This window comes from Bubalus bubalis, chromosome 6 (assembly GCF_019923935.1).
Source record: "Bubalus bubalis isolate 160015118507 breed Murrah chromosome 6, NDDB_SH_1, whole genome shotgun sequence".
NCBI lineage: Eukaryota > Metazoa > Chordata > Mammalia > Artiodactyla > Bovidae > Bubalus > Bubalus bubalis.
The window spans coordinates 43,272,333-43,298,839 of record NC_059162.1 but is presented as its reverse complement, the minus strand read 5'-3'; the positions used below and the strand labels follow the sequence as shown (position 1 = coordinate 43,298,839).

General features: G+C 37.2%; 2 protein-coding genes across 6 annotated transcripts in view; one reads left to right on the top strand and one right to left on the bottom strand.

The window, feature by feature from the left end:
* The window catches only part of MFSD14A (major facilitator superfamily domain containing 14A), a 53,797-nt gene extending 33,320 nt beyond the window's left edge, over positions 1-20,477 (top strand). For all 3 annotated transcript variants that reach the window (XM_006049785.4, XM_006049783.4, XM_025288212.3), the window contains 8 exons: positions 860-974; positions 4,317-4,535; positions 4,810-4,923; positions 5,789-5,860; positions 15,104-15,216; positions 16,389-16,486; positions 17,887-18,050; positions 19,123-20,477. In XM_006049785.4, the coding sequence (XP_006049847.1) occupies positions 860-974; positions 4,317-4,535; positions 4,810-4,923; positions 5,789-5,860; positions 15,104-15,216; positions 16,389-16,486; positions 17,887-18,050; positions 19,123-19,329 (1,102 nt within the window). In that variant the 3' untranslated portion in view covers positions 19,330-20,477. The remainder of the gene's footprint in view (positions 1-859; positions 975-4,316; positions 4,536-4,809; positions 4,924-5,788; positions 5,861-15,103; positions 15,217-16,388; positions 16,487-17,886; positions 18,051-19,122) is intronic.
* A 242-nt stretch (positions 20,478-20,719) lies between these two features.
* SASS6 (SAS-6 centriolar assembly protein) overlaps positions 20,720-26,507 on the bottom strand; it is a 40,147-nt gene continuing 34,359 nt past the window's right edge. For all 3 annotated transcript variants that reach the window (XM_044944644.2, XM_006049794.4, XM_025288209.3), the window contains 3 exons: positions 24,659-24,756; positions 22,687-22,781; positions 20,720-22,579 (listed from right to left, as the gene is read on the bottom strand). In XM_044944644.2, coding sequence (XP_044800579.1) covers positions 22,473-22,579; positions 22,687-22,781; positions 24,659-24,756 — 300 coding nt within the window. In that variant the 3' untranslated portion in view covers positions 20,720-22,472. The remainder of the gene's footprint in view (positions 22,580-22,686; positions 22,782-24,658; positions 24,757-26,507) is intronic.

Sequence of the window (26,507 nt, the reverse complement as noted above, 5' to 3'; positions counted from 1 at the left end):
TCGCATAGGTGAGATATTGCCCTAAAGGCCAAACCCCTGAAGAATGCTAATCATGTAAATGAAATCTTACTGAACAAATCTAGGGCATGAACAAATTATTGGCTGTGAAAAGCAGCATGTTAGAAAAAAATGTAGTAAGCGGTAAAGTACTTGTGGCATGGTATTTTGAAAGTGAAGTGTAATTATATTTGACTTTAAAAACTGAAAGTCATCATTACAGCAGAAACTTCTTATTCTCAGCAAGGGATGTTTGAATCATGAATAGCAAAATGTAGTTTGCTTTTTAAAATGGCTTTTGTTCATTTTATAGTATTTATATTGGACACTGCCATATAGGTTTCTTCTATATATATGGAAACTGAATTCTTTGTTTTGGCAACATTTGAAGAGCTAAAGATAACTTATGGAAAAACATCTAGTTTTTTATATATAAACTTAAGGTAATAGAAACTGAGGAACTAACTTGCCCCCTCAGTTTTATTTACTCAATTTTGTTTTTTTGTGTAGTACTGTGATGGGAAATAAGATGAATTACAATAAACTCTAGTTTTTTGCTATTTTTAGTAGAAACAACAACAAAGCCACTTACCCAACAGTTGGGTAAAAAATTGACCTGAAAACATTATCTAATTTTAAATATTCCTGCATAGTAGCTGAGCTGCTATTGAAGGCCCACTTCTAGCCCAATGTTTTTGTAATATCTGGAGCTTATGATTTATAGAAGGATTAATCTATGAATTGTCTACTAGCTGTTGACTGAAATTAGCTATTCTTACATTAGTTCACTTATAAAATGAAGGTAGATCAAGGTAATGGTAATTGTTCTAACCTTTTCTTGTCAATTGTCTTTTAATCCTAGGTGGTACTTTGCTGTTATCTCTGTTTCTGGGGTTTTTGCAGTGACTTTCTCCGTGGTATTTGCATATGTAGCAGATATAACCCAAGAACATGAAAGAAGTATGGCGTATGGCCTGGTATGTTTAGTCTAATACCTTTATTTGCTGAAAAACACCCCATATTGTCTCTTATTACAGGGAGTACAGCCTTTGCATTATAAGATTTTTTTGCATAAATACATTTTATAAAAATCATCCATTAGATTACATTAAAAATTTTTTTCAGTACAAAAGCCATGTAAGTTCTGTTATTTTCATACAGTATTTGTCAGACATGTCAGATTTGAAATTATAGTGAAATATTTTTACCTTATAGAAGTTCTTTTTAATAGACTACTAAAGGAACTATTTAATATGTAATAAGACTAAAAATTACTAATATTTAGTGGTTCATCTAAAAGATAATAGGTTAATATCCATTTCCGGGATCACAAACCTTTTCTGTGGCTTTGTGGACCACATATAGTCTCTCTCTCATATTCAACTTTTTAAAATTAATTTTTATTGAATAAATCTGACATAACATTATTTAACTTTGAAGTACACAAAGTGTTACTTTGATACATTAATATATTGTAATATAATTGCTGTTGTATATTTATTATACTACGTAATTGTAGTACAATATTGTTGTCTGTATTCATTTTACCTTGCATTGGTGCTCTCTGGCCTATTTACTAGTCCTTGCAAGTTTGTCTCCCATATTCTTTTGTTTTTCCTTGTGGGCATGTGTTTACATCACTTTTAATGTGAAAAAACCATTTATAGGTGGATTTAGCCCACAGGTGGTAGTTTGCCAAACACTGAACATTGTTTTGGTAAACTAAATACTTAGTGGCAGTAGAGTCTGTTGTCTATCAAATCAGGTTAACAGATCATGATTAGATAGCCAGAAATGGGATGAGTTTCAGCAGATATGCGGCAAGCATCTCATGTTAAATAAGGATTAGAACATTGTGTCAGGCTGAATCTTACTTTTATGAGAGACTGTTTTATCTTTGATTCAGAGGTCAAAAAGAATATTAAAAAAATCATGGAATTAAGAGGATTTTGAGAGAAGTACAGTAAGAAACTTAGAAAAAACTAATCAGCTGTAAACTCAAGAATAAATGATAAAAGGTTGATGATAGCCAGGATGTTTTTAAGCAGCTTCCCGGGTGCCGCAGTTGGTAAAAAATCTGCCTGCTCAATACAGGAGACAGAAGAGATGCCAGTTTAGTCCCTGGGTTGGGAAGATCCCCTGGAGGAGGAAATGGCAACCCACTCTGGTATTCTTGCCTAGAAAATCCCATGGACAAAGGAGCCTAGTGGCTGCAGTCCATGGGGTCACAAAGAGTCAGATGTGACTGAGCATGCACACATACGAACTATAAAATTATCCATTTTATGTGGATAGATAAATCAGTTTTGTGGCCATAGTCCAGATTGTTTCTGTTTTTGCTAAAGTAATTTATTTTGTCTTAGCTAAATCCTTGAAATTAATAATTTTCAGCCTGGAAGCTTTATGTTTTAAAGGCACAACTAGGAAATGACAACTTCAGTCTTCTCAAAGTTATATGGATGCAGATAAAAGAGGTTAATGTGATCTTTGTGGCCCTCCTTCTGTTCGGTCAGGAACAAATGGCCACCAGGTGGGAAGAACTGAGGAGAAGGGAAGTGACATGAAATAACCTACACTCTGATTGATTAGGCCTTTTCACTCTGCCTTTGCACTGTGATCCTGAGAATATTCATTGACTTTCACAATGAGAGCCATTGCCCCTTTCCCAGCTCAGTGCCAGAGCTCTGCTTATACCCAGGTCCCTCTGAGACCACAGCCCACTAGAATTAATTTCTAGAGTTACTGAAACAAAATACTACCAGACTCCAGTTTTAAAACATTTCTATCAGCCTGAAAAGTTCCCTTGGGCACATCTGGCATCCATCTCCACTTCACCCCTGACCTCAGGCAGCTACTTTCTGTCTCTGTAGTTTTGCTTTCAATAGAAATTTCATATAAAGAAATAATGTAAAATGTAGTCTTTTGTGTCTACACTTAGCATAATCTTAGGTTTATCTATGCTGATATATAGATCAGTAGTTCCTTTTTATTGTCGTGTAGTATTCCACTGTGTGGGACGTACCACATTTTGTTTAGCCATTTACTAGTTGATGAATGTTTGGGTTGATAGCTAGATTGTTGATAGTTATTAGAATTTTATGTATTTGTCAGATAGTTGACCACTGACAATTGAATTGCTTATCCTTAACATGTATGATTAATAAACAGCTATAGGAACTTGCCCAGGTGGTCCAGTGCCCAAGACCCTGCACTTACAATGCACAGGGCCCAGATCGGACCCTTGGTGAGGGAACTAGATCCTGTATGCCACAACTAAGTTTGTGTGCTGCAGCTAAAAATGCTGCATGCTGCAGCCAAGACCAGTGCAGCCAAATACATAAATCATAAACATTAAAGAAATACTAAGCAGCTATAAATAAGCACTCCTGTGCAGGTTAAATGCTCCATGCAAAAGTCAGAAAGAGCATAGAAACAATAAAGCACAGAGTAGTGAGCTCTGGACCTTCAACATTAATTTCTAACTGCCCTCTGAAGAGTGTGGTCTCTATCAGGTGTTACGTGCCGTCACATCTACTGTTCGTTTGCAGAACACTTTGTTCAGTAGGGCAGATATGTCTGCGATTAGTGGTTTTTCTCCACCTCTGTGTCCTCTGTTTTAATCTGCATCTTCAACCAGACGTGTATGGACTTCCTCAGAATTTGAGAGAGACATGGTTAGAGATGTGCTCAATGTCAAGGATCAAAGCTCTCGTTCTTCCTAACCCTACCACCTAATGATGACCAAGCTCAGTTTTGTGTTGTGGCTTAACACTGTTACTGCTAAAGAGATAAACTTTAAAGTCTTTCAGCTGTATTTCAGCCAGTAAAAATTCATTTAATTTTAGTACTGGGGGAGGAGTCTCAGTGGCATTGAATTTCCATAGAGTATCGTTTTAGACTCTTTCCACAGAGCACCATGGGACTGTGGAGGCACCCTGGGGACCAGCATGCCCGGCAGCTGGGGTAAGGGCGGGTATTTGGACAGTAATCCAGGCCCCCAACCCTTCTTCAACTAAAACAATTCTTGTTTATTTTTAAATATATTTTTACTTATAACTTTGTCAGCAGGATTTATTTAAACAGAGGGTGCCAACTCTTAAAAGAAAGTTTGAAGCCACTATCTTAGAGGTTATTACATATTTTTAGTTAAGAATCTAATTCTTTTCTCCTGCAAAAGAAGAATGTGTAAAAAAACCGGCACAGGGAGGAGGAAAGGGAGCAGTAGGAGGACTGACGTTAGTCCGAGTCTCCCTGGTGTGGAAGGAATGGAGCCAGGGTGTCCTTAGTGATCTCTTTCTGTTGATATCGATTTGCTGCAGGTTTCGGCAACATTCGCTGCAAGTTTGGTAACCAGCCCTGCAATTGGCGCTTATCTTGGACGAGTGTATGGGGACAGCTTGGTGGTGGTCCTGGCGACAGCAATAGCTTTGCTAGATATTTGTTTTATCCTGGTTGCTGTGCCGGAGTCATTACCTGAGAAGATGCGGCCTGCGTCGTGGGGAGCACCCATTTCCTGGGAACAGGCCGACCCCTTTGCGGTAATTTTATACATTTTGGCTAAAACATGAATGTGTGATTCAATGCAGCATTAATGTTTTGTTGCAGATGTTTCTTTGGGGAAAACATCGTGATGGATTTTTAAAACTACTTTGGAAACTTCAGAATAGTTTTGGGGAGGATGAGAATAAACTGGGGGAAAAATATGACAACTAGGTGTCTGTATGTACACTGCCAGAAGGTACCTCTGCATGTTCTTAAGCATAGTTCAGTGTTTTGATATAAAACCTTATACTGGTCTTTTTCTTGTTCTAGTCCTTAAAAAAGGTGGGCCAAGACTCCATCGTGCTGCTCATCTGCATTACCGTGTTTCTCTCCTACTTACCAGAGGCAGGCCAATATTCCAGCTTTTTTTTATACCTCAGACAGGTAAAATTCTTTTCTACTAAAGTGGACTTTTCTTTCATTGTTTAGTGCCTTAATAAAAAATTTTAATCTTGAGAGAGCTATTAGAGACTTTTTTAAATGACTATCATTTTAGAAATAACGGCTCACTAGAATTAACTTCCTAGTTAGTGTGACCGATGCATTTCTATTAAGACTCTTGGCTTAGGCAAAAAGAGATAATCTTCCTGTCAATGTGTGTGGTTTGAGTTTATGTGTTCCTTACAGAGGTGACGGAATGCTTTAATCCATTTACCCAGACAGTCTCTTTGGAGAAGGAAATGGCAACCCACTCCAGTGTTCTTGCCTGGAGAATCCCAGGGACGGGGGAGCCTGGTGGGCTGCTCTGTGAGCCTGGGTCTCACAGAGTCGGACACGACTGAAGCGACGCAGCAGCAGCAGACAGTCTCTTTGTGATTTAGAGCATATACTAATAAAGCAGCTAGCCAGAATGAGAGCATTAGTTTTTTTCTTCTTGACACTAATCTTACTTGGCAGAGCTTAAGCCTTTATCAATATACATGAAAATTACAAAGTGGTATGATATTTATTTGTAAAATAGATTTTAAATGCTTGATAGCAGTCTCCAATTTAGGAAATCAAAATTAAGGGATCAGGATTTAAATTTACTTAATCTGAGTTAAGTAGCTGTTATTTTCATCATCTTAACCTTGTTATAATTTTGGTTCTCAGTGAATGCCAGATTCTTCCTTTGAGGAGTTCTTTGATTATGAATGAATTGCATTTTCTTTTCTTGGCCTATTTAATGTTAATATACAGGTAGTTATGTTAGTATGGTATTTGTTCTGCTTTTATATTTATTAACATTACTTTTTTGGAAATCCTCTAGATAATGAAATTTTCACCAGAAAGTGTTGCAGCATTTATAGCAGTCCTTGGCATTCTTTCTATTATTGCACAGGTGAGTTTCTTTCTCATTAGAGGGAGAGATGCTTGAAGGTTCAGAGATAACAATTCTGTTAGTATAGGTAGTATTGATTGACACATACTAATCAACATATGATGTGTAAACAAGAAAGACAGTTTATCGATTTACACTAGAATATAGTCACCTGCATAAAATCAGAAATTTTATGTTAGTCTTGTTCTACTGTTGAATGATTCATTCAGTAAATATTTATTGAATATCTGTCATGAGTCAGGCTCTTGTGATATAGCAGTGAACTTAACTAAATCCCTGCTGTTGTAAACTTAGCATTCTTGTGGGATAAGAAGATGAATAAAGGTGTTGGTGTAAACATACCTGGTGTAATGAAAACTAGAGAAAAAGTGTATAAAAGGGGTGCAGCACGTGGCTAGGGTAGGGTGTTGTTTTATCTGGGAGAGTGAGAAGGCTTTGCTGATGTGACATTTGAGCCGAGACCCAAAGGAATGAGGAACGACTCACTAGAATACCTGGAGGAGGAGGATTCTAAACCACCAGCACAGATCTACACCTCTGGAGACCATTCCTAGATGTGTGATAAACAGCTAGGGGACAGGATGGCTCTGGTGGAGTGAACAAGGGAGAGTGCAGGAAATTAAATCCAAGAGGTGCAGAGGGACCAGATTTGTGTGGGATCTTCCAGGTCTCCATAAGACTTGACAAGAAGATAGGAAGCCATGGAGCGTTTTGAACAGAGAAGTGACATGAAGGTATTTTTATCTTGGAAACCCAGTTGGGAGCCAGTGGTTGTTTGAAGAATAAGATATTAATTAACACAAGAATCTGGATTTCCTTAGATATTTCAACCTGACCTTCGCATTATCTCTGTTCCATACTTTCCCCAAGGTGGAAAAGACTCTCGCTTTTCTTCCTGTTTGGCTTTGATTTTCTAGATTCTGTAAGAGAGTGCACGCACATACATACATACACGCACACACACACACACACACACACACATACTTTCCCATCTGAAATCCAGTCTCCTGGTTGCAGCTTTGTCTTACTGTACTCTTAAAATGGTAAGTAAGCTGTATTTGATAGTATTAATGGATGGTTCACCATCTCCTAGGTAGGATTGCTTCTGCAGATCTCATCATTTATGAATTTCTGGTAGGTTTAGTTAAAAACTTTAAATTCTGTAATATACTTTCCCCATGACCTCACACATGCATACATATGGCACTAATTATTAGTCCTATTTTTTAACCTCAGTTTTATCCTAAGAATCCTTGATCTGGAAAAACACTGCATTCCTTGCTACCAGAAATGTGTTCTTTATCTTTGGAGGAAAATACAGTATTGCCAGTATATACAAATAGCTTTAAAAAAAACACCTTTCTGAACATGAAGTAAAGTGTACTAAGACTAAAGCTTGATGAGTTATCAAATGTTAACTGACCTTGAATCCTGAGATAAATCTAGCCTGATAGTTACATCTTATCTTTTTCATATATTGCTGTGATTAGATTTGCTACTATTGTATTTGATTTGGATCTTAAAGAGAACAGGCTAACAGTTCCTATAATGACACTTAAGAGGTTAGTAGCTGTACGGTCGTAAGTTCTGTTTCATACTTAACTGAGTATGGAAGCTGTAGGTGGGCACCTGGTAAATTTGGGCACACTGTGGACTGCTTGAATGTGTAATTGAAGGTGCTTTAGAGCAAATTTTCCCTTTGCTCAGTAGATAGTATCAGGTACAAAGGATAAAAAATGGAAAACAGCCCTAAGAAGAGCTCAGAATCAGGGTGGGCAGACATGTGAACCCAGGAGAGAGCCTGGTTGGGTTTGCCTTAGAAAGAGTCCTGCAGTAGCAGGTTCATGAGGGCTGTAAATCTGGGAAGGAACACGCCTCGGCCCAGCCGGCATTGATAGCACAACAGATACTGTATACAGAAACATGGTCCACAAAGAATGCAGTATTTAATTGACCAGTCACCTTTGGGGGCCTACGTAGGGATGTAGTGTTTGAGATGTAAAATCACATTTCTGAAAGTGAGAAAATTAGTTAAATTTCAAAAACAGGTGAATAGGAGTATGTAGATCAGTCCTGGGTGTTCATTGGAGGGACTGATGTTGAAGCTGAAACTCCAACACTTTGGCCACTTGATGCGAAGAGCTGACTCATTTGAAAAGACCCTGATGCTCGGAAAGATTGAGGGCAGGAGGAGAAGGGGACAACAGAGGATGAGATGGTTGGATGGCATCAGTGACTCAATGGACATGGGTTTGGGTGGACTCCAGGAGTTGGTGATGGACAGGGAGGCCTGGTGTGCTGCGGTTCATGGGGTCGCAAAGAGTCGGACATGACTGAGCGACTGAACTGAACTGAACTGAGGCTGCATGTAAATATTGATAATTATAGTTTGTCATTATATGAATTAAAATATCAAGTATAGTTTATAGCCCTACAGGTAGAAGCATTATGTTATGTTTTCATTTCTGGCAGGTATACAATTGAGAATGACTTCTCCCCTGTTGACCTCTCAAGGCAGTGAAAACTAGTGTCTTTGTGTCTCTCCAGCAGCACAGAGCTGTTTGCAGCTCCCCACTGGTGCCTCCCTTTGTTTATTTTCTTGCTTGCGCCCCTGTTCCTGCCGTGCTTACTGCCTCCCCCTTTTACAACTTGAGTATTCCTTCTCTGCATTCTCATATTAACTTGCCTATATCTCTATCATGGTACAAAATGCACTGTATTATGAATTTTACCTATTTATTTCTGATTATTTTCACCTCAGTAGATCATGAACTCTAGTAGAGCTCTTAGAAGATGTGAGGTCAGAATTATATCATAATTTGTTTTTGTCACTCTAGCACCTTAAACTGCACCTGCAGCCCCACGGGTGCTAAATCAGAGGTCACTTTCTTCCCCATAGTAAATATAGAAATGTAGCTTCTCACCCAAAATTATGAGATCTAATAACATGGTACAGCCTTTCAATAGAAGCCACATGGTTGCCGTCCCCTTGGAGGCCTTTACTCTGGTTTGCCATAGGCCCATCACTTCCATGGCGCCAGTAGGCAGGAGTTCATTACATTTGCACTAAATATTTACACGAGTGCATGAATACAGTTAGTTCTGCACATTTCTCTTCTTTGGTGCTGTCATCTGGTCACCTGTGTTCTGGTGACATCCAAATTTACCAAGCCAGTGTGTCAGACACATCTGCTGGACATCTCAAACCTGATATGGCCATGACTGCAACCTGGCTTCCTTCCACCCACGCTGCTCATCTCATTCAGTCCCATCACTGCTCTCCCAGTTGTTGAGGCCAGGAACCTCAGCACCATTCTTGATTCCTTTCTTTCTCCTTCTCCTACATCCAACCCATCAGATGGCATCTCCTTTCACCTCTCTCTGCAAAACATATTTTGGGTATTTTTGTTTGTGTGTTTATTTTGTTTTTAAACTTTTAACTTTTGTTTGTTTTTGCTTTTAAGCTTTTAATTCTATATTGGAGTATAGCTGTTTAACAATGCTGTGGTAGTTTCAGGTGCACAGCAGAGTGGTTCCGCCATACGTATACATGTAACCATTCTCCCTCAAACTCCTTTCCCATCCAGGATGCCATATAGCCTGTGCTGTACAGGAAAGTTCCCTTGTATAATTTCTTTTTAGAGTCTTCATATAAGCAATATCATAGGATATTTTTCTTTCTCTGACTTACTTCACTAAGTATGATAAGCTCCAGGTCCATCCATGTTGCTGCAAATGACATTATTTCATTCTTTGCAATGGCAGAGTAATACTCCATTGTGTATATGTACCACATCATCTTCATTCATTCACCTGTGGATGGACTTTTTAGGTTGCTTCCCTGTCTTGACTATTGTGAACAGTGTTACAGTGAGTTCAAGTGCATGTATCCTTTCAGACCTCGTTTTTCTCCAGATGCATGCCCAGGAGTGGGATTGCAGGGTCATACGGTGGCTGTTTTTATTTTGAGGAACCTCCATACTGTTCTCTGTAAAGGCTGTACCAATTTACATTCTCATCAGTAGTGTAGGAAGGTTCCTTTCTCCCCTCACCCTCTCCAGCATTTATTGTTTGTAGATTTTTTTTGATGATAGCCATTTTGACTGGTGTAAGGTGATACCTCATTGTAGTTTTGATTTGCATTTCTCTAGTAATTTGTGATGTTGAACATCTTTTCATGGGCCTGTTGGCCATCTGAGGTGGATTTCTTTTAGACATCATATATGGGTCTTGTTCTTGTATCCATTCAGCCACTCTGTGTCTTTCGGTAGTGCATTTAATCCATTTGTTTACATTTAAGGTTAAGTATTGATGTAAATATCCTTATACATTTAAGGATAAGTATTGTGTTCCTATTGCTATTTTCTTAATTGTTTTCAGTTTGTTTTTGTAGGTCTTTTTTCTTCCCTTCTCTTTCATTCTCTTCTTTTGTGGTTTGATGACTATCTTTAGTGTTGGGTTTGGTTGCTTTTTCTCTTTTGTGTGTTTATATAGTGTAGTTTTTGGGTTTGCTGTTCCCCTGAGGTTTCAGTATAGCAGTTTGTATATGTACCAGATTGTTTTAAGTTGCTTGTTTCTTTCTCGCCTAGAGCAGTTTCTTTAGCATTTGTTGCAAAGCTGGTCTGGTGGTGCTGAATTCTGTTAGCTTTTACTTGTCCGTAAAACTTGATTTCTCTGTCAAATCTGATTAAGAGCCTCACTGGACAGAGTATTCTTGGTTGTAGGTTCTTCTCTTTCATCATTTTAAATATACCATGCCATTCCCTTTTGGCTTTCAGAATTTCTGCTGAGAAATCAGCTGAAAACCTTATGGGAGTTCCCTTGTATGTTATTTGTAGTTTTTGTCTTGTTGCTGTTAATATTTTTTTCTTTGTCTTTAATTTTTGTCAGTTTGATTACCATGTGTCTCGGTGTGTTCATCCTTGGGTTTTTAAAAAAAAAAAGCCTGGGACTCTGCGCTTCCTGGACTTGGTTGACTGTTTCCTTTCCCATGCTAGGGAATTTTTCAGCTGTTCTCTCTCCATATATTTTCTTGGGTCCTTTTGCTCTTTTCTTCTGGGACCCATATAATGCAAAGGTTGGTGCATTTAATGTTGTCCCAGAGGTCTCTTAGGCTCTCTTCATTTCATTTTTTTCTTTATTCTGTTTGTCAGGAGTGATTTCCATCATTCTGTGTTCCAGGTCACTTATCCATTCTTCTGCCTTAGTTATTCTGCTATTGATTGCTTCTCGTGTGTTTTTCATTTCAGTTATTGTATTGTTTATCTCTGTTTAGTTCTTCTAGGTCTTTGTTAAACATTTCTTGCATCTTTTTGATCCTTCCCTCCATTCTTTTTCCAAGATCCTGGATCATCTTCACTATCATTATTCTGAATTCTTTTTCAGGAAGGTTGCCTGCCTCCACTTCATTTGTGTTTGTAGGATTTTGTCTTGTCCCTTTATCTAGGACATAACCCTCTTCCTTTTCATTTCATCTAACTTTTTGTGATTGTGGTTTTCATTCTGCAGGCTGCACGATTGTAGCTCTTCTAGCTTCTGCTGTCTGCCCTCTGGTGGATGATGCAAGAGGCTTGTGCAAGCTTCCTGATGGGAGGGATTGATGGTGGGTGCAGCTGGGTCTTGCTCAGCAAAACTTTGTTTGCTAACAGGTGGGGCTTCTGTTGGTTGGTTGGCCTGAGGTGAGCCAGCACTGGAGCTTACAGACTGTTTGTTGGGGCTGATGTTGGGGCCTCTTTAGAACTTACACCATGAGTACTTCCAAGAACTGCTGCTCCTTGTCCCTGTGGTGAGCCACAGCCACCACCACTGCCCCTTACCACCACCTCTGCAAGAGACCGTCCAACACTAGCAGGTAGGTCTGGTTCAGTCTCCTGTGGGGTTACTGCTCCTTTTCCCTAGGTCCTGGTGTGCACAAGACCATGTGTGTGCCTCCAGGAGTGGTGTCTCTGTTTCCCCCAGTCCTGTAGAAGTCCTGCAGTCATCCTGCTGGCCTTCAAAGTCAGTTTCTCTGGGGATTCCTCCTTCTGTTGCTGGATAGCCAGGTTGGGAAGGTTGATGTGTGGCTCAGAATCTTGAGCCCAGTGGGAAAACTTCTGTAGTATAATTGCTCTCTAGTTTGTGAGTCGTGAGTCACCCACCCAACAGTTACAGAATTTTATTTCACCATGATTGCATCCCTCTTAACATCTCGTTGTGGCTTCTCCTTTGTCTTTAGATGTGGGGTATCTATTGGTGGGTTCCAGCGTCTTCCTGTTCAATCATTGTTCAGCAGTTATTTGTGATTCCAGTGCTCTCTCAAGAACTGGGTGAGGGCATGTCCTTCTACTCCACCATCTTGAACCTGTCTCCCCCAAACCTATTTTAAATCGAAGTGTTTCTCACCATCTCCATTACTAGGAACCTTGTCTAAACCATGACAGTAGCCTCCATTTGGTCTGTTTCCATACCTGTCTCCCTACTGTTTGCCACTTGACAGAGGGATTTTTGTAAAGTTGAAATTGAGTCTTGTTTAATATTCTCTTTCTGTCACAATCAGAATAACATCTAGGCTCTTGACAAAAACCTCCTTTTCCTCGTTTCTACATATACACTTAAATTGGAGTGCCCTTTTCCCCTGGGTACTCATACAACTACCCCTCCTCTTCATTCAGCTGTCACCTCAGAAAGGCCTTTCCTGCACATCCTGGTTTGAACAGCACCTCTATCACACTACCTTATTTTATTTTCTTCATAGCAGCTACAACCTCAAATTTGACTATTTTCTCTCTACTTGGAGGTGATCTAGTGGATTGGCCAAAAAGTTCGTTTGGGTTTTTCCATCTTATGGAACAAGTATTTCCATCTATGGAACAAGTATTTTGACTAACCAAACATATTCTGAACAGTACTTTGATCTATTCACTGTTCCCAAGTTGGTGCCCTCATTCCTAAAATAGCAATTGCATATTGTAGGAACTAGGCAAATATTTGTTGACTGAGTGACAAGTTGATGTCAGTTAACTGTTAATTAGCTGTGTCATCTTGGTTAAGTCATAAGTCATTTTAACTTTTGGGACTTGGTTCTTTTGGTTCTGTTGAAAATGAGAATTATATTGAATTCAATTCAGTTCAGTTCAGTCGTTCAGTCGTATCCAACTCTTTGCGACCCCATGAATCTCAGCAGGCATCCCTGTCCATCACCAACTCCCGGAGTTCACTCAGACTCACGTCCATCGAGTCAGTGATGCCATCCAGCCATCTCATCCTCTGTCGTCCCCTTCTCCTCCTGCACCCAATCCCTCCCAACATCAGTCTTTTCCAGTGAGTCAACTCTTCGCGTGAGGTGGCCAAAGTACTGGAGTTTCAGCTTTAGCATCATTCCTTCCAAAGAAATCCCAGGGCTGATCTCCTTCAGAATGGACTGGTTAGATCTCCTTGCAGTCCAAGGGACTCTCAAGTCTCCTCCAACACCACAGTTCAAAAGCATCAATTCTTCGGCGCTCAGCCTTCTTCACAGTCCAACTCTCACATCCATACATGACCACTGGAAAAACCATAGCCTTGACTAGACGGACCTTTGTTGGCAAAATAATGTCTCTGCTTTTGAATATGCTATCTAGGTTGGTCATAACTTTTCTTCCACGGAGTAAGCATCTTTTAATTTCATGGCTGCAGTCACCATCTGCAGTGATTTTGGAGCCCCAAAAAATAAAGTCTGTCACTGTTTCCATTGTTTCCTCATCTATTTCCCATGAAGTGATGGGACCAGATGCCATGATCTTTGTTTTCTGAATGTTGAGCTTTAAGCCAACTTTTTCACTCTCCTCTTTCACTTTCATCAATAGGCTTTTTATTAAATTAAGGCATACCAATTTTTTTCCCCACCTAGCTCAGTCTAGATAATATAAGAAATTTCTTCTTTATATTATTAAGAATATTGTAACATTTAAAATCATGCATGCTTTCTAAAACACTTACTAAGAACTTATACTAGGTACTGGGGATACAGAGAAAAAAATCCTTGCCTTTGGGAGAAAATGTTAGAGTATCATATACAAAGGAAATTTTTATTTTCTAACTGATTGCTCTGATTGCTCCCTTTTGTGGCTGTGGTTTTTGAAGAATGTAATCCAACAAGGTTTCATGCTTTGTGGAATTCAACACTATGTTCAGTTGATTTAAGGGAAAATCTCAGAGAAGAAAGCTGTGAATGTTTATTGTTCAAGAATCATGAAAAGAATCTACATTTACTACCCACTGGCTTATTTGAATCTGATTAAACTCTTAAATGATTGTCTCAATTTAATGAATTTTAAACTTATACTTGATAATTTTGAGTTGAGTGCATCAGCCAGTCATCTAATAGTGATTTCCTGAATTATTTTCACTTCTTCCTCTATGGACTTACCAGCTATCTAATGGGGTGTAATTAACACTAAGGTACCCAAATCATTGCTGAATTTTTCTTTGAAAGAAAAGCAAGAAAATCTATAATATTGTTTATTAAATGTGCTGGGCACAATGCTGAGTTTATCATTTCATCTAACTCATGACCAAGTTTTGAAGTGGATACTATTTTAGTGATCTTGTGAGAGACAAGACTGAGTTTCAGAGTGAAGTGACTTTCCCAGGGTCACATGATTAGAGCCAAGATTATGATTAAGGCTGCTTTTCCCAAAGCTATATTCTTATTTATTATCCTACACTCCTCCAAGTCATACTTGTTAAACTGATTTACTGTTCATAAAAGCATCCTAGTTTCAACAATAGGTTAATTTAGTGAAGGATATATAAGTTACTGTTCCAGTTTTCTTTAGTCAGGAGAGTAAGCATTTTGGATTAATTTGGACCTGTAAAAAAAATTTTTAAGCTATTATGTAAGAGGAAATCTCCAAACCGTGAGTTAGAACCTTTCATTCTTCCTTTTTACAATTTCTGATTTTAAATAGTCCTCAGTAGAAATATACTGAACACAAAGTTCAGCTTTCTATTTTCAGTTTTCTGACTTTTCCCCTGAATCTGGATCTGTCAGCAGAGGAACCTTTCATCTGCTTATTTCACCTGGTATAATTTCAGGTCTATTCAGGGTAATTGTTGCTGAAAAACCAAAATGTAGAAATAGTCTACATTTCTAAAACCAAAATGTGGTAATAGTCCTTTTATATTAGATACTGAAATAAGTTACCATGTATTTTTTTTTTTCTTTTCAGTGTTAAAAAGCTTATTCTGTTCTAATAAACCATTTTGATTTTTCTTATTTTCCAGACCATAGTCTTGAGTTTACTTATGAGGTCAATTGGAAATAAGAACACCATTTTATTGGGTCTGGGATTTCAAATATTACAACTAGCATGGTATGGCTTCGGTTCAGAACCTTGGTATGTACAAATCTTTTAATTTTCTTAATTGTGGTGTTTGCCTTGTTCTTATTTTTCACCTTTTTTGGGGTATAACTGACAAATTTTTTATATTTCTTAATTTGCTTCTCAAATAAGGATTAGACTTTAATCTGTCTTTTGGTATGCTCTTTTTTTTCCCCCCTCAAAATGTATATAAACAGATTTCTCATTTGCGTATTCTTTAGTGGCTTGAGGACAGTGGAGTGACATTTTATATCTAAGCAACAGATTGGGTTTTTTTAATGAGATTACTGAGTTTTTCAGTCCCCAATGAGCATTTAGTCCAGTTTAGTTTGTTAGGAAATAACATGTAATCCCAGAGCAGCAAGGTTAAGAAAGAAAAAGTGGAGTAATACCACTTTTTTGATCATTACTGATGGCAAACCAGGAATCCAGTTGTTCTGGTTCTGGCTTCCTGCTTGGAAGGCTCTCTGCTTCTCTTGCCAGCTTGGCTTCCTGCAGGGAGGTGATGGTCGTGGTGCTGCTGCGGTCAGGCTGCCCGTGTACACTTCTGTGCTCAGATACGACAGGACTGAATTCCATAGTGTTTGCAGTAGTGTTTCCTTCAACTGAACACATCATCTGTTTGGGCGTGGATATGAGTAAGCACCCAAGAGTGTGTTCTGATGGACGTTGTAGTTTTCAGTCTAGCTTGTAAAAGAGATGCTCACAACTTAGTGAAAACATTTCTTTTTTAAACATCAAGCCAGAAGCACATTTAGATCAAATAAGTGCTTTTTTTTTCCACACTGAATCACGGATCTCTGGGAACCTTGCCATAAGTTACAAGAAAACATTTAATGTTTCATTCTGTGTACTATACAGGATTCCAACATCCTCCACCCACCCCCAGTCCTGCAGAAATAATACCCAACACACTTTACAGTTTAGATGTGATATGTGATATCCCAACTCTACATTAATACCCACAGCATTCTTGTGAATAAGCGACTGTATTTCTGCTTTCTAGAAGAGTAAATAGGGTTAGACTTTTAAGTGACTTGCCCAGAGTCAGGAAAGAAGAGCTAGATCTCCTTTCTCCTGTACCACAGCTGTTTCTCAGTAAGAGGTACTTGATTTTAAATACGTATTCACACACAGGCACGGTGGAGAGTAACAGTGTGCTATTTTTGTCTCGCCGCTGCCCGCAGGATGATGTGGGCTGCTGGGGCGGTGGCCGCCATGTCCAGCATCACCTTTCCGGCCGTCAGTGCACTGGTCTCACGAACCGCTGATGCTGATCAACAAGGTGGGTTGATAGGAACCAATGATAATTACTTTAAAATACAGGACACTCTAATTCTCTGTTCTCTTTCCTAAGTACTGAAGCATATGCATATCTTCAGAGTAGAGAGTTTTAAATTGCTTCATTGTACTAAGTACTCTATTGTGGTCTATATGGGAGAATCCAAAAAAAGAGTGGATATATGTATATGTATAACTGACTCACTTTGCTGTACAACTGAAACACTGTAAATCAACTGTAGTCCAATAAAATTTAAAAATAAGAAGTTGCTTTCATCGTAAAGAGGAAAAGCAGACTCTAGGATATTATCCTTAGGTGGATATCCTTGTCTCTCAATGTGAATATGTGGCCCTATCTGTTCTTTTGCTAAAAAATTTAGTGATGAAGGTTGACGACCTTATTTCACTAACCACTTAGTTATTACACATTTGCTGTGATGTGTTAGATATCTCAGGGGCACATACACTGATAAAGTGAAGTGAAATTGCTCTGTCATGTCACTCTGTAACCCCATGGACTGTAGCCTGCAAGGCTCCTCCATCCATGAGATTCTCCAGGCAAGAATCCTGGAGTAGGTTGCCATCTCCTTATCCATACCCTTTCATTAATATTGTATGTTTGTTATCTAAAGAACATAAAGAACTTATTTTTATTGTCTTACGTTTTTGTGGCAGGAACTCTTTAATTCTTAAAATTCTAAGAGATGAGGAATAATTCTTTGAAAAGCTTGTTTATGTCAAAAGGAAAAAAGGGCATTACAAAAGAGTAGCAGAAGTCACTTGGCTGATAAATAAGGAAAGGACCCTGGCCAAATCAAGTTGCTTTTTAAATTTAGGAGATCCCAGAGATAAAACAAAAATCAGACTATAAAAGGGGGCTTAGGGACTTATCTGGTGGTCCAGTGGTTAAGAATTAACCTTGCAGTGTAGGGGATGCAGGTTAAATCCCCAGTCAGGGAACTAAGATCCCACATGCCACTGAGCAACCAAGCCTGCATGCCACAACTAAGACCCAAGGTTGCCAAATAAATAAGTATTTTTTTAAAAGGAGGGGGAGTGCTATATTTGACCAAGTGAGATCCTAAGGAGCTGCTTGGGGACAGGTTTTTTAGTATCTGTGCTTATGATGCTTATGAACCAATGCCTGATTTTGAGCCAGATTTTTTTTTAGGGAAATAATTCTGCTCACTTTTTTCTAAATTAGGCCTATATCTCAGTATACCTGAGCTTACATTTGCATCAAGACAGCTCACTGTACTTTGTAGAGCTTATAGCGTCAAAGTAATCTTGATGCCACTGCAGCCAGTGTCTGGTAAAAGCTTTGGCTTTAGAATAAGTGATTTCAGGTCTTAGTTATACAGCAGGAAAAACTAAGTGGTACACTAATTTGTTTAAACAATTCAGGTGTCGTTCAAGGAATGATAACAGGAATTCGAGGATTATGCAATGGTCTGGGACCAGCTCTTTATGGATTTATTTTCTACATATTCCATGTGGAACTTAAAGAACTGCCAATGACAGGAACAGACTTGGGAACAAACACAAGCCCACAGCACCACTTTGAACAGGTAATTATAAGAAGTCCGTTCGTTTGGCTGGGCTGAAAGATGATAGTTTTTGGTCATTTTACAAAAGTATTTGAGATTCTTAGATTGAATAAAAACACTTAAAACCAGAGCCCAAGGGACCATATCCTTCTATACACACATTTCTTTATAAAACTGGCTGTGTATTCCTTTCTTCCCTGGATAATTTTTTATTATTATTATATATTAATTTCTAGTTTGTCTTACTGTACCTAGTGGCATAGGTAACGGCCATTTGTGTAAACTATTTGTCTTTCATGTAAGGCTTCTGGAATGTTTGAGTGCCCTGTATCAGATCTGCCTTTCTATAGAAGTCAGTCAGGTGCTGGTAAACATCTTTGTTCACTAAAGTTCCCTCCTTAAAACTGAAATATTAACCGTGAAACATATTATCATTTTAGCCAATACAAACAACTCACTAGTTTCTTTGTATTTAGCAGAGTTCTACATTCCTCTTCTAACCAGCTAAGACTGCTTTTAAATAAAAAAGCATGCTTGTTTGTGGGCTCTACACAAGCCCACAGGTAAAACTGGCAATGCAGGTTTTTGCTAAGGATGAATGTAATTTGGGACTAAAACACAAGTCTGTTTGATTCTTCTCATAGTAACAGCATTATCTGTTTTTCTCACTTTCAGTCACTAAAGAATATAACCACCTTTTAAAGAAAATGGTCAGTCATTCTGCTACGGCAGTTAATATTATATATTACTTGATTTCACTTTTGACATCTCCGTTTTCTTCTTAAACTAACAATAAAGTGAAAGTTCACAGACTGTTCATATTTTATGCTCTAAGTGACAATATATTTTTGCATGTGTTGTTTTTAAAAAAAATTGGGGCTATTTCTTGGGTCAGCTGTTATTGCACAGAATTTTATATTGAGAATATGAGAGTATTTCTTTTCCCTTTGAAAACTTTTTTTTCTAACTGTGGCTTTAATGAAGAAGAATCATTGGCTTATAATTCACAGCCATCAGTTATTCTAAAAGATACGCAATTTCTTATGAGCAAAGAAGTCTGTGCAAAAATCTTAACTATCTTTTTCTTCCCCAGAATTCCATCATCCCTGGACCCCCCTTCCTCTTTGGAGCCTGTTCAGTACTGCTGGCCCTGCTTGTGGCCTTGTTTATCCCAGAGCATACCAACTTAAGCTTGCGGCCCAGCAGCTGGAGAAAGCACTGTGGTAGCCACAGCCACCCTCACAGCACACAAGCGCCAGGAGAGGCCAAAGAACCTTTACTCCAGGACACGAACGTGTGACAACCGAAATCAGGAAGACTTTTCTATCAGTACCCAGGTCTTAGTTTTCACCTGTAGTTCTGGATGTACATTCCATTTCCATCCACAATGTACTTTAATAAGATTGTCTTAAGAAATGTATCTGCATGAACTGCGTGGGAACTAAAGAAAGAAAAAGAACCGGACAGTTTTCCAAAGATGTTACAATTTCTTTTGAAAAGAAATCGTTTATTAGCACCAGTTTCTTGCCACTAAGCTGTTTGTTTTATTATACATCCTTTAATTAAAATTTAAAACTATATATGGAACTTCTTTAGATACTAGCAATGTCTCTGCTACCATTTCCTTCAGGTGTTGAGCTTTAACTCTATTTATGCTGACTCAACAGTGAGACAGAGTAGGTAGTATAGTGTGGACCTGTTCATTTTAACATGGTAAAATCCTGAGTCAGATTTTAATATTGTAAAATCTTGGGTCAAATAATTCAAAGCCTTAATGCAGATGCACTAAAGAAATGGTAAATGTTTGCATTTAAAAAACAAAATTCTTAAGAAAACTATACTAAATCTGAATCATGTTTCAAGCTTGTTTTTAGTAATTTTATTTTAAACATTATTCACTACTGTTTTTGAAATGAGAAAAGATCAGCCCTTTAGAATTTAAATTCGGGTGTCTGGAGCCTGTAAATCTAAACGCTGGCTCGAATTTGTTTCCCAGCTACTTATACCACTATCTTTTAATGTTTGCATAATCATAAGGACCTCAACACTTGAATACATAATCTAAAAACTATATAGTAAAGCTGGTAGCCTTGAAAACTGTCCATGTGATATCTATATGTAGATAAATATCTCTAGTGGCCTTTCAGGACTGTCACGGTAACACTTGATTTACAGAGCTAATGTTTGTCCTCAATTTCCAGGACCCTAGAAGAGAGCTTTATACAATTACTGATGTGAATTTCTCTATAGTGTATATTTTTGTGTCCAGTTATATTATTTAAAAAAGTGTTACTTTGTAAAAATTGTACATAAAGTACTGTATAGTTTACACTGTTTTCATCTTGTGTGTGGTTATTGCTTAATGCTTTTTAAACTTGGAACATTCACTATGGTTAAATAAGGTCTTAAATGTAAATATTCTGTTAATAAAATTAAATATTTTAATGATTTTTTTTTTAAAGAAAGTCTTGATCTGTGATTCCCTTATAAGGCCTGTTTTGGCTTTGTTACTGTACTTTTACAGTAACAATATCTCCTCCCTTTGAATCCATTTCACTTCCCTCAGTACTGTAACAGGAAGCAAAGCAATGAAAACTTAGTCCATAAATTAACTGAAAATAATTTTCTAAGCACAGGTGCAGGTGTTATAGGTCAGTCCTATTTGTTTTTATACACATTTAAGTATCATATTCCCAAAATATTAATACTTTATTAAAACAAAGCTCAGTTTACAGAAATACATTAAATGCAATATTTTGATTATTAACACATGTACAATTGTACACAGCAGAACAATTTCAAATAAAAGTTTAAGAGGTAGAGAAAATAATTAGCACTCAGAAGTCTGTATTTAATACCAAAAAGTCTTTAGGAAGTTGACATCAAAATGATCTCTATCCTAGCTGTTGTATCCTTATGTCATATATCCTATCCAAACCCTTGTCACAACATTTTATATTACACAGTATTTACAAGGAAGAGTCCAATATTGCCGAGAAGTTGCTTTCCAGATGATTAGTGTTTTCAAGTTACTGTAACTGAGTATTCTTACTAATATAGTATATCTAAATGACACACACCAAAAAACTGTATAAAAACTAATAATGGTTACTAAGCTTTTTTTTTTACAATAGATCCCTATTTTAAGACAGTTTGCAATTCCCAGCAGTTTCAAAGTGTGAAAAGACTCAATATTGTGGCTTCACCAAAGAATTAGCAAAGATTCTCTATTTTACTATGGAGGCTAATAACATTGGTGGGTTGTCAATATCCTGAAATGTCTCTTTTCCTCATCTGTGTAATAACATTCTTGAAAATATTTTGAAAAAGTATCACAAGAGTATTAACAATCTATAAACAAAAAATGCTTTAGAGGTTTCTTAAGAGAATGCTACTCTACTGGATGGCTGTTAAGAAAACAAAATGGAGCCCTGTGATTGTGATAAGTTTTTTTTAAATCACCTCATTTTTTCCAAGGAACAAATTCTTACTTGAAACTTTTAATTATAGGGAAGAAAAGAAAGCTGTCACTTCTAAAATTATTCACCCTGCCTACTTTACTAAGCCAACATGAAAATGAACCTATTTTGATATTATAAAAATTAATATTCATTATGCTCTTGTAAATATTTTGTATAAGTACTAATTTTTAAAACAATATTCCACTAATACAGATTTAAGTGAATAACAAAACTTCAAATGAAAGAGAACAACTGGATGACTACAGGCTTCCAGGAAGCATTAAAATCCTATTAACTGGCTCAAATGACTAAAGCACTTTGTACCTAATCTGGTCATGTAATTAGACTGTCCAAAATTGTTTGTATAATTTATTAAAATTACAGACTTACTCAAAAGATAATTTAAAGGGTTCAAGGAAAATATTTACTTGCTATGAAGAATTTCATTCATTTAAGGTAATTTCAGGATTTTTCCCTTTAAATATCATCAATAATAATATCTCAAGAGATAATCATTTTCCCTCATAATTCTCAGGTGGCAAATTTAAAATTTTATTGTACTGATGAAAATGATAAAGTGAACTGATAGCATTCTTTGGCTTCATTAAAATATTAATATATCTGAGCAGGTTTTAATGAACTAAGATACTGAATGATCAGGCTCTCTCTTACAAGGATCAATTCTTTCCTTAGAACTTCTGAGAATTTCTAAGGATTAGTTTAATAAAATTCATATTACTCTATAAAACACTACATTCCAAACTAAAAAGTGTCATTTGTTCAGAATCTTCACCAATTTCCAAGTACAGATTTGCTCCTCTAAACTGCATAAATGATGGCAGTAAAGGATCCAATCTAATACAGCAGTAACTCAAGTAAACCCTGAAACCTGCGTGTTCAGAATTTGAGCTATATGCTGTTACCATATTTTTAAGCCATGTCAATTTCTAAAATTTCAAAAAAAAAAAAAACGACACTAGGATTAACTGTTCTGTAGCTGCCCGGGAAAGTAAGCTGAAGATGCAGAAGGGAGCACTGTGGGTTTTGAAGATGTCTGTAATGCTCCTAAAGTGCCATCTTTCTGATGGTCTGCAAATGAGGACAAAAAAATTATTTGTATTTATGTTAGTCCTTATATAATACATTTAATTAAACCACAGTATACAATCCACACTACTTCAGAAATGTCTTCTCACCTGGATTATTAAATAGATTTTGGCTGAGTCCACGCAAAGGAATGCTATCTTCCCTTTTCTTCAGATATTTGGATTCCAGTCCTAAATTTTCACCACTTGAAAGGAAAACACTAATTATGAACTTAATTTAACAAAGTTTTATTTTCTCTACAGTAAGGTCTGAATGTTTATATACAAATAAATGTATATGACAATATAACTAACATTTATAGCTTTGTTCAAACCAGATCATGCTTTCCAGTGGATTCTTAAGCAAATAATTTATCCATAAGCCAAAGTATACATCTTCTCATTAAAAAAATTAAGATTTTCCTTTGACCAAAAGCCCCTCAAAATTTTGTGGTGCTTCAAAGTGGTCATTATTAACTGTTAATACTCACTACACTAATAAATTCTGGTCAGATGAATAAAAACATGAAATCTTGAAAAAAACAAAGGAGGGGGTATTCTGTAGTTGTAATTTCCCTCTTTCAACCACTATATTCCTTCCTTTTAAATCTGTCCACTGTTAACATTTTCTCTAATAGTACACTTGTAAGAAGTTAAAAGATCTTGTAAAGCAATGACATTTTATCTTTAAAATTAAATGATGATCTTTTCTCAATTTTCAGAAAAAAATGGGTGAATAGGTGTTTTTTCAATTTTAATATTCTTCTTTAACCTTTGCCACTTATTACTAGCAGACTACAAATAAGTTCTAAACAACTCAAAACAGCACAACAGTCCTAATTTTATAGACATGTGATTATGTTGACTTTGTACCACAAATATCATTTTTTTCTGTTAACTAAAATTGTTCTTGATGTATATGATAAAGTTAAACATCATGGTGTTCTATTAATTCCAGGTGTTCTGGCACTTGAACAACTATGAGCTTCAATACAGCAAGCATGAACATTTCAGGACCTGAAAGAATTCTCACCTTTTTAAAAAATGGAGGCTCACAAACATTAACTATTATAATACTCATCTTGGTGCTAATTTTAGAGGAGCCAATGAATAAAGGCCAGAGACCTGGAATAAGAAGCCTCTTGGAGCCATGTCAGTAATTTCGTTTGCAACATATTGGGGATGGTGATGGCTCATGATAAGTACCAGCAGACAAACCTTAAAGCAATTAACTTTTAAGTAAATAAACATAATGGTAAGAAAAGAGTATTACAAACATAAATACTAATCAGACAGACAAATTTGCATCTATAAATTGTTTACTTTAGCCACAACTCACTGATTCAACAAACTTCACTATGCAAAACCACCTTAACTAAAAAATAGGCAAGGAATCTAAGTAGGCAAAATTGGCATTAAAGCTTATTTATGTTAGCTTGGCTAGGGCGCAACCTCAAAAGCCTTTTCACTCTTCTTTACCACAGAATTTTAATTCTCAGAGTACACTGGAAGCAATTACTTGGACAAAGAGCTTCCAAAGGTAGACATAGCCATATAGGAAAATAAAAACAAAACCGCCAACTCTGATGAATTAAAGATTTCTATCTAATTGCCCAAGAATATCTGAAAGGGTATTCTTCAGTTATGTAGGGAAATCCCTTTTAAAAAATTAAATTTTACTGTTGCTGCTGCTAAGTCACTTCAGTCGTGTCCGACTCTTTGCGACCCCACAGACGGCAGCCCACTAGGCTCCCCTGTCCCTGGGATTCTCCAGGCAAGAACACTGGAGTGGGCTGCCATTTCCTTCTCCAATGCATGAAAGTGAAAAGTGAAAGTGAAGTCGCTCAGTCGTGTCTGACTCCTAGCGACCCCATGGACTGCAGCCTACCAGGCTCCTCCGTCCATAGTTTTAAAAAAATGAGAAACCACTTTCTTACAGATGAAAGTGACTAACTTAATCCCACTGCTCAGCAACTTAACACATCACATAAATAAGTGGTCATCACAGCTTTCAAACACTGTTAAAAACTCCTTAAGATGACTCTCAGAATTACAAACATTAAATTTTATGTCAAGAACTTACTTTTCCTTATCAGTTGAGCAGGGCATACTAATAGTTGTTCCTGACTGAACATCTCCTAGTGATGGATTTGGTTTTGTAAACTGCAAGTTAAACTGAACCTGTGAAGAAGGAAAACATCATATAACTGATTAGTGAGAACTGAGACTAAGCAGGAGTAACCAAGACAGTTCTATATAGAGATAGGTGGCTAAATTTTTTCTCTGATAAATGTAGACCACAGAAGTTCAACCTATATTTTATAACACAAGCACATTTTATTGAGAAGGTTTAATTTTAAAATCCTATTTCTCCTTACCAAAAAGTTCCCATCATATAAGAGTAATAGCACAAATTATTTAATTCTTTTGAAATGAAAACATAAACATTATACATTTAAGTAATTAAGTATAATACATTATACACTGCTTTAATGTTAAAAGTAACCAAGAACCACAATGATGCATTTATTTACCACATGCATTCTGAAAATTCCCTTTCAAGAATTTAAACTCTTATCAGAGTTTAAGAATTCTAAATGAGTGCTAGGAATCTAAACTTTGAAATAATCAAGAACAATCCAAGAATCTATACAAAAGTCCAAAATAAAATATCAAGCATATGGGATGTAGTAGCTTATTTAAAATAATAATGACTATGACTGAGGGGGTTTCATACCAAAAATATACATATGGGCTTTATGTTATGGAAATCCATAAACGTAAGTCACCATTCTAATAAATCAAAAAAAAAAGTTATGATGACTTGAATCCAAAAAAAAGGCATAAGGAGATAAACACCTATTTTTTGTTAAAAATCATAATAAAATATAGATACTAGCTTAATAGGAAAAAATTATAAATCAGAAAGGTATATGCTGCTTTCCTCAGCTATCAAGGCTTAACATTCTAAAGATTACAATTCTCCCTATATTAATCTACACATTTAACAAGATCACAAAAAATACAAGTACAGGACTTTTAAAAAGTGAAATAAGGTGATTCGCATAGTCCTTATAGAAAACATGCAAGAGGGAAGAAAGTTTTAAAAGAGCCTAACATCTTTATACATAATATAGTTTCCAGACACCAATGATAAATAATTAGAAAACTGGACAAAATAAACAAAAAGAATGGTCCCCAAAACTAACCAACAGGTAGTGCAGGACTGTGATCTCTGAGAGAAGCTGTGATCCATATAACTGACCCAGCTTTCTAATCAGAGGCCCTTCCTGACTCACCACAGTACAGACAAAGAAGGTACTGCTAAATGGAGAAGATAATCAGTTTAGGGAGGATGAGGTAGGTCACCTGGAAGCTGCAAGGCAGAATTCTGATGAAAAGTGAGGTATAAAGAGAAAAAGCGCCAGAAGTCAACACATGAATGCCCTGAGTTTTTTCTGAGTACTAGGCACAGGCATGGGGCTTCCCATGTGGTTCAGTGGTAAAGACAGTAAAGTGGTAATGGCGGTTTGCCTGCCAATGCGGGAAATGGAAGAGACCCGGGTTCAATCCCTGGGTCAGGAAGATCCCCTGGAGGAGTAAATGGCAACTCACTCCAGGATTCTTGTGTGGAAAATCCCATGGACAGAGGAGCCTAGTGCGCTACAGTCCATGGGGGTCACAAGGAGTCGAACATGACTGAGCACATACGCACAGCACAGGTACATTGAAAGAGTAAAACTCCACAACGCTGCGCAAATAAACACAGCGGAGCTTTTAGCTGAACATCTTCCAAGGTTCAAAATCATGAAGACAAAGTGGACAGTCTTGGTGATCATTTAGGACATTCAGTGCGGAGCATTTGTAAGAGGGCTGAACTATCCCTTGAGTAAAAGCTACTGCAAATGCATCCGAGGCACAATTCTAAGCAA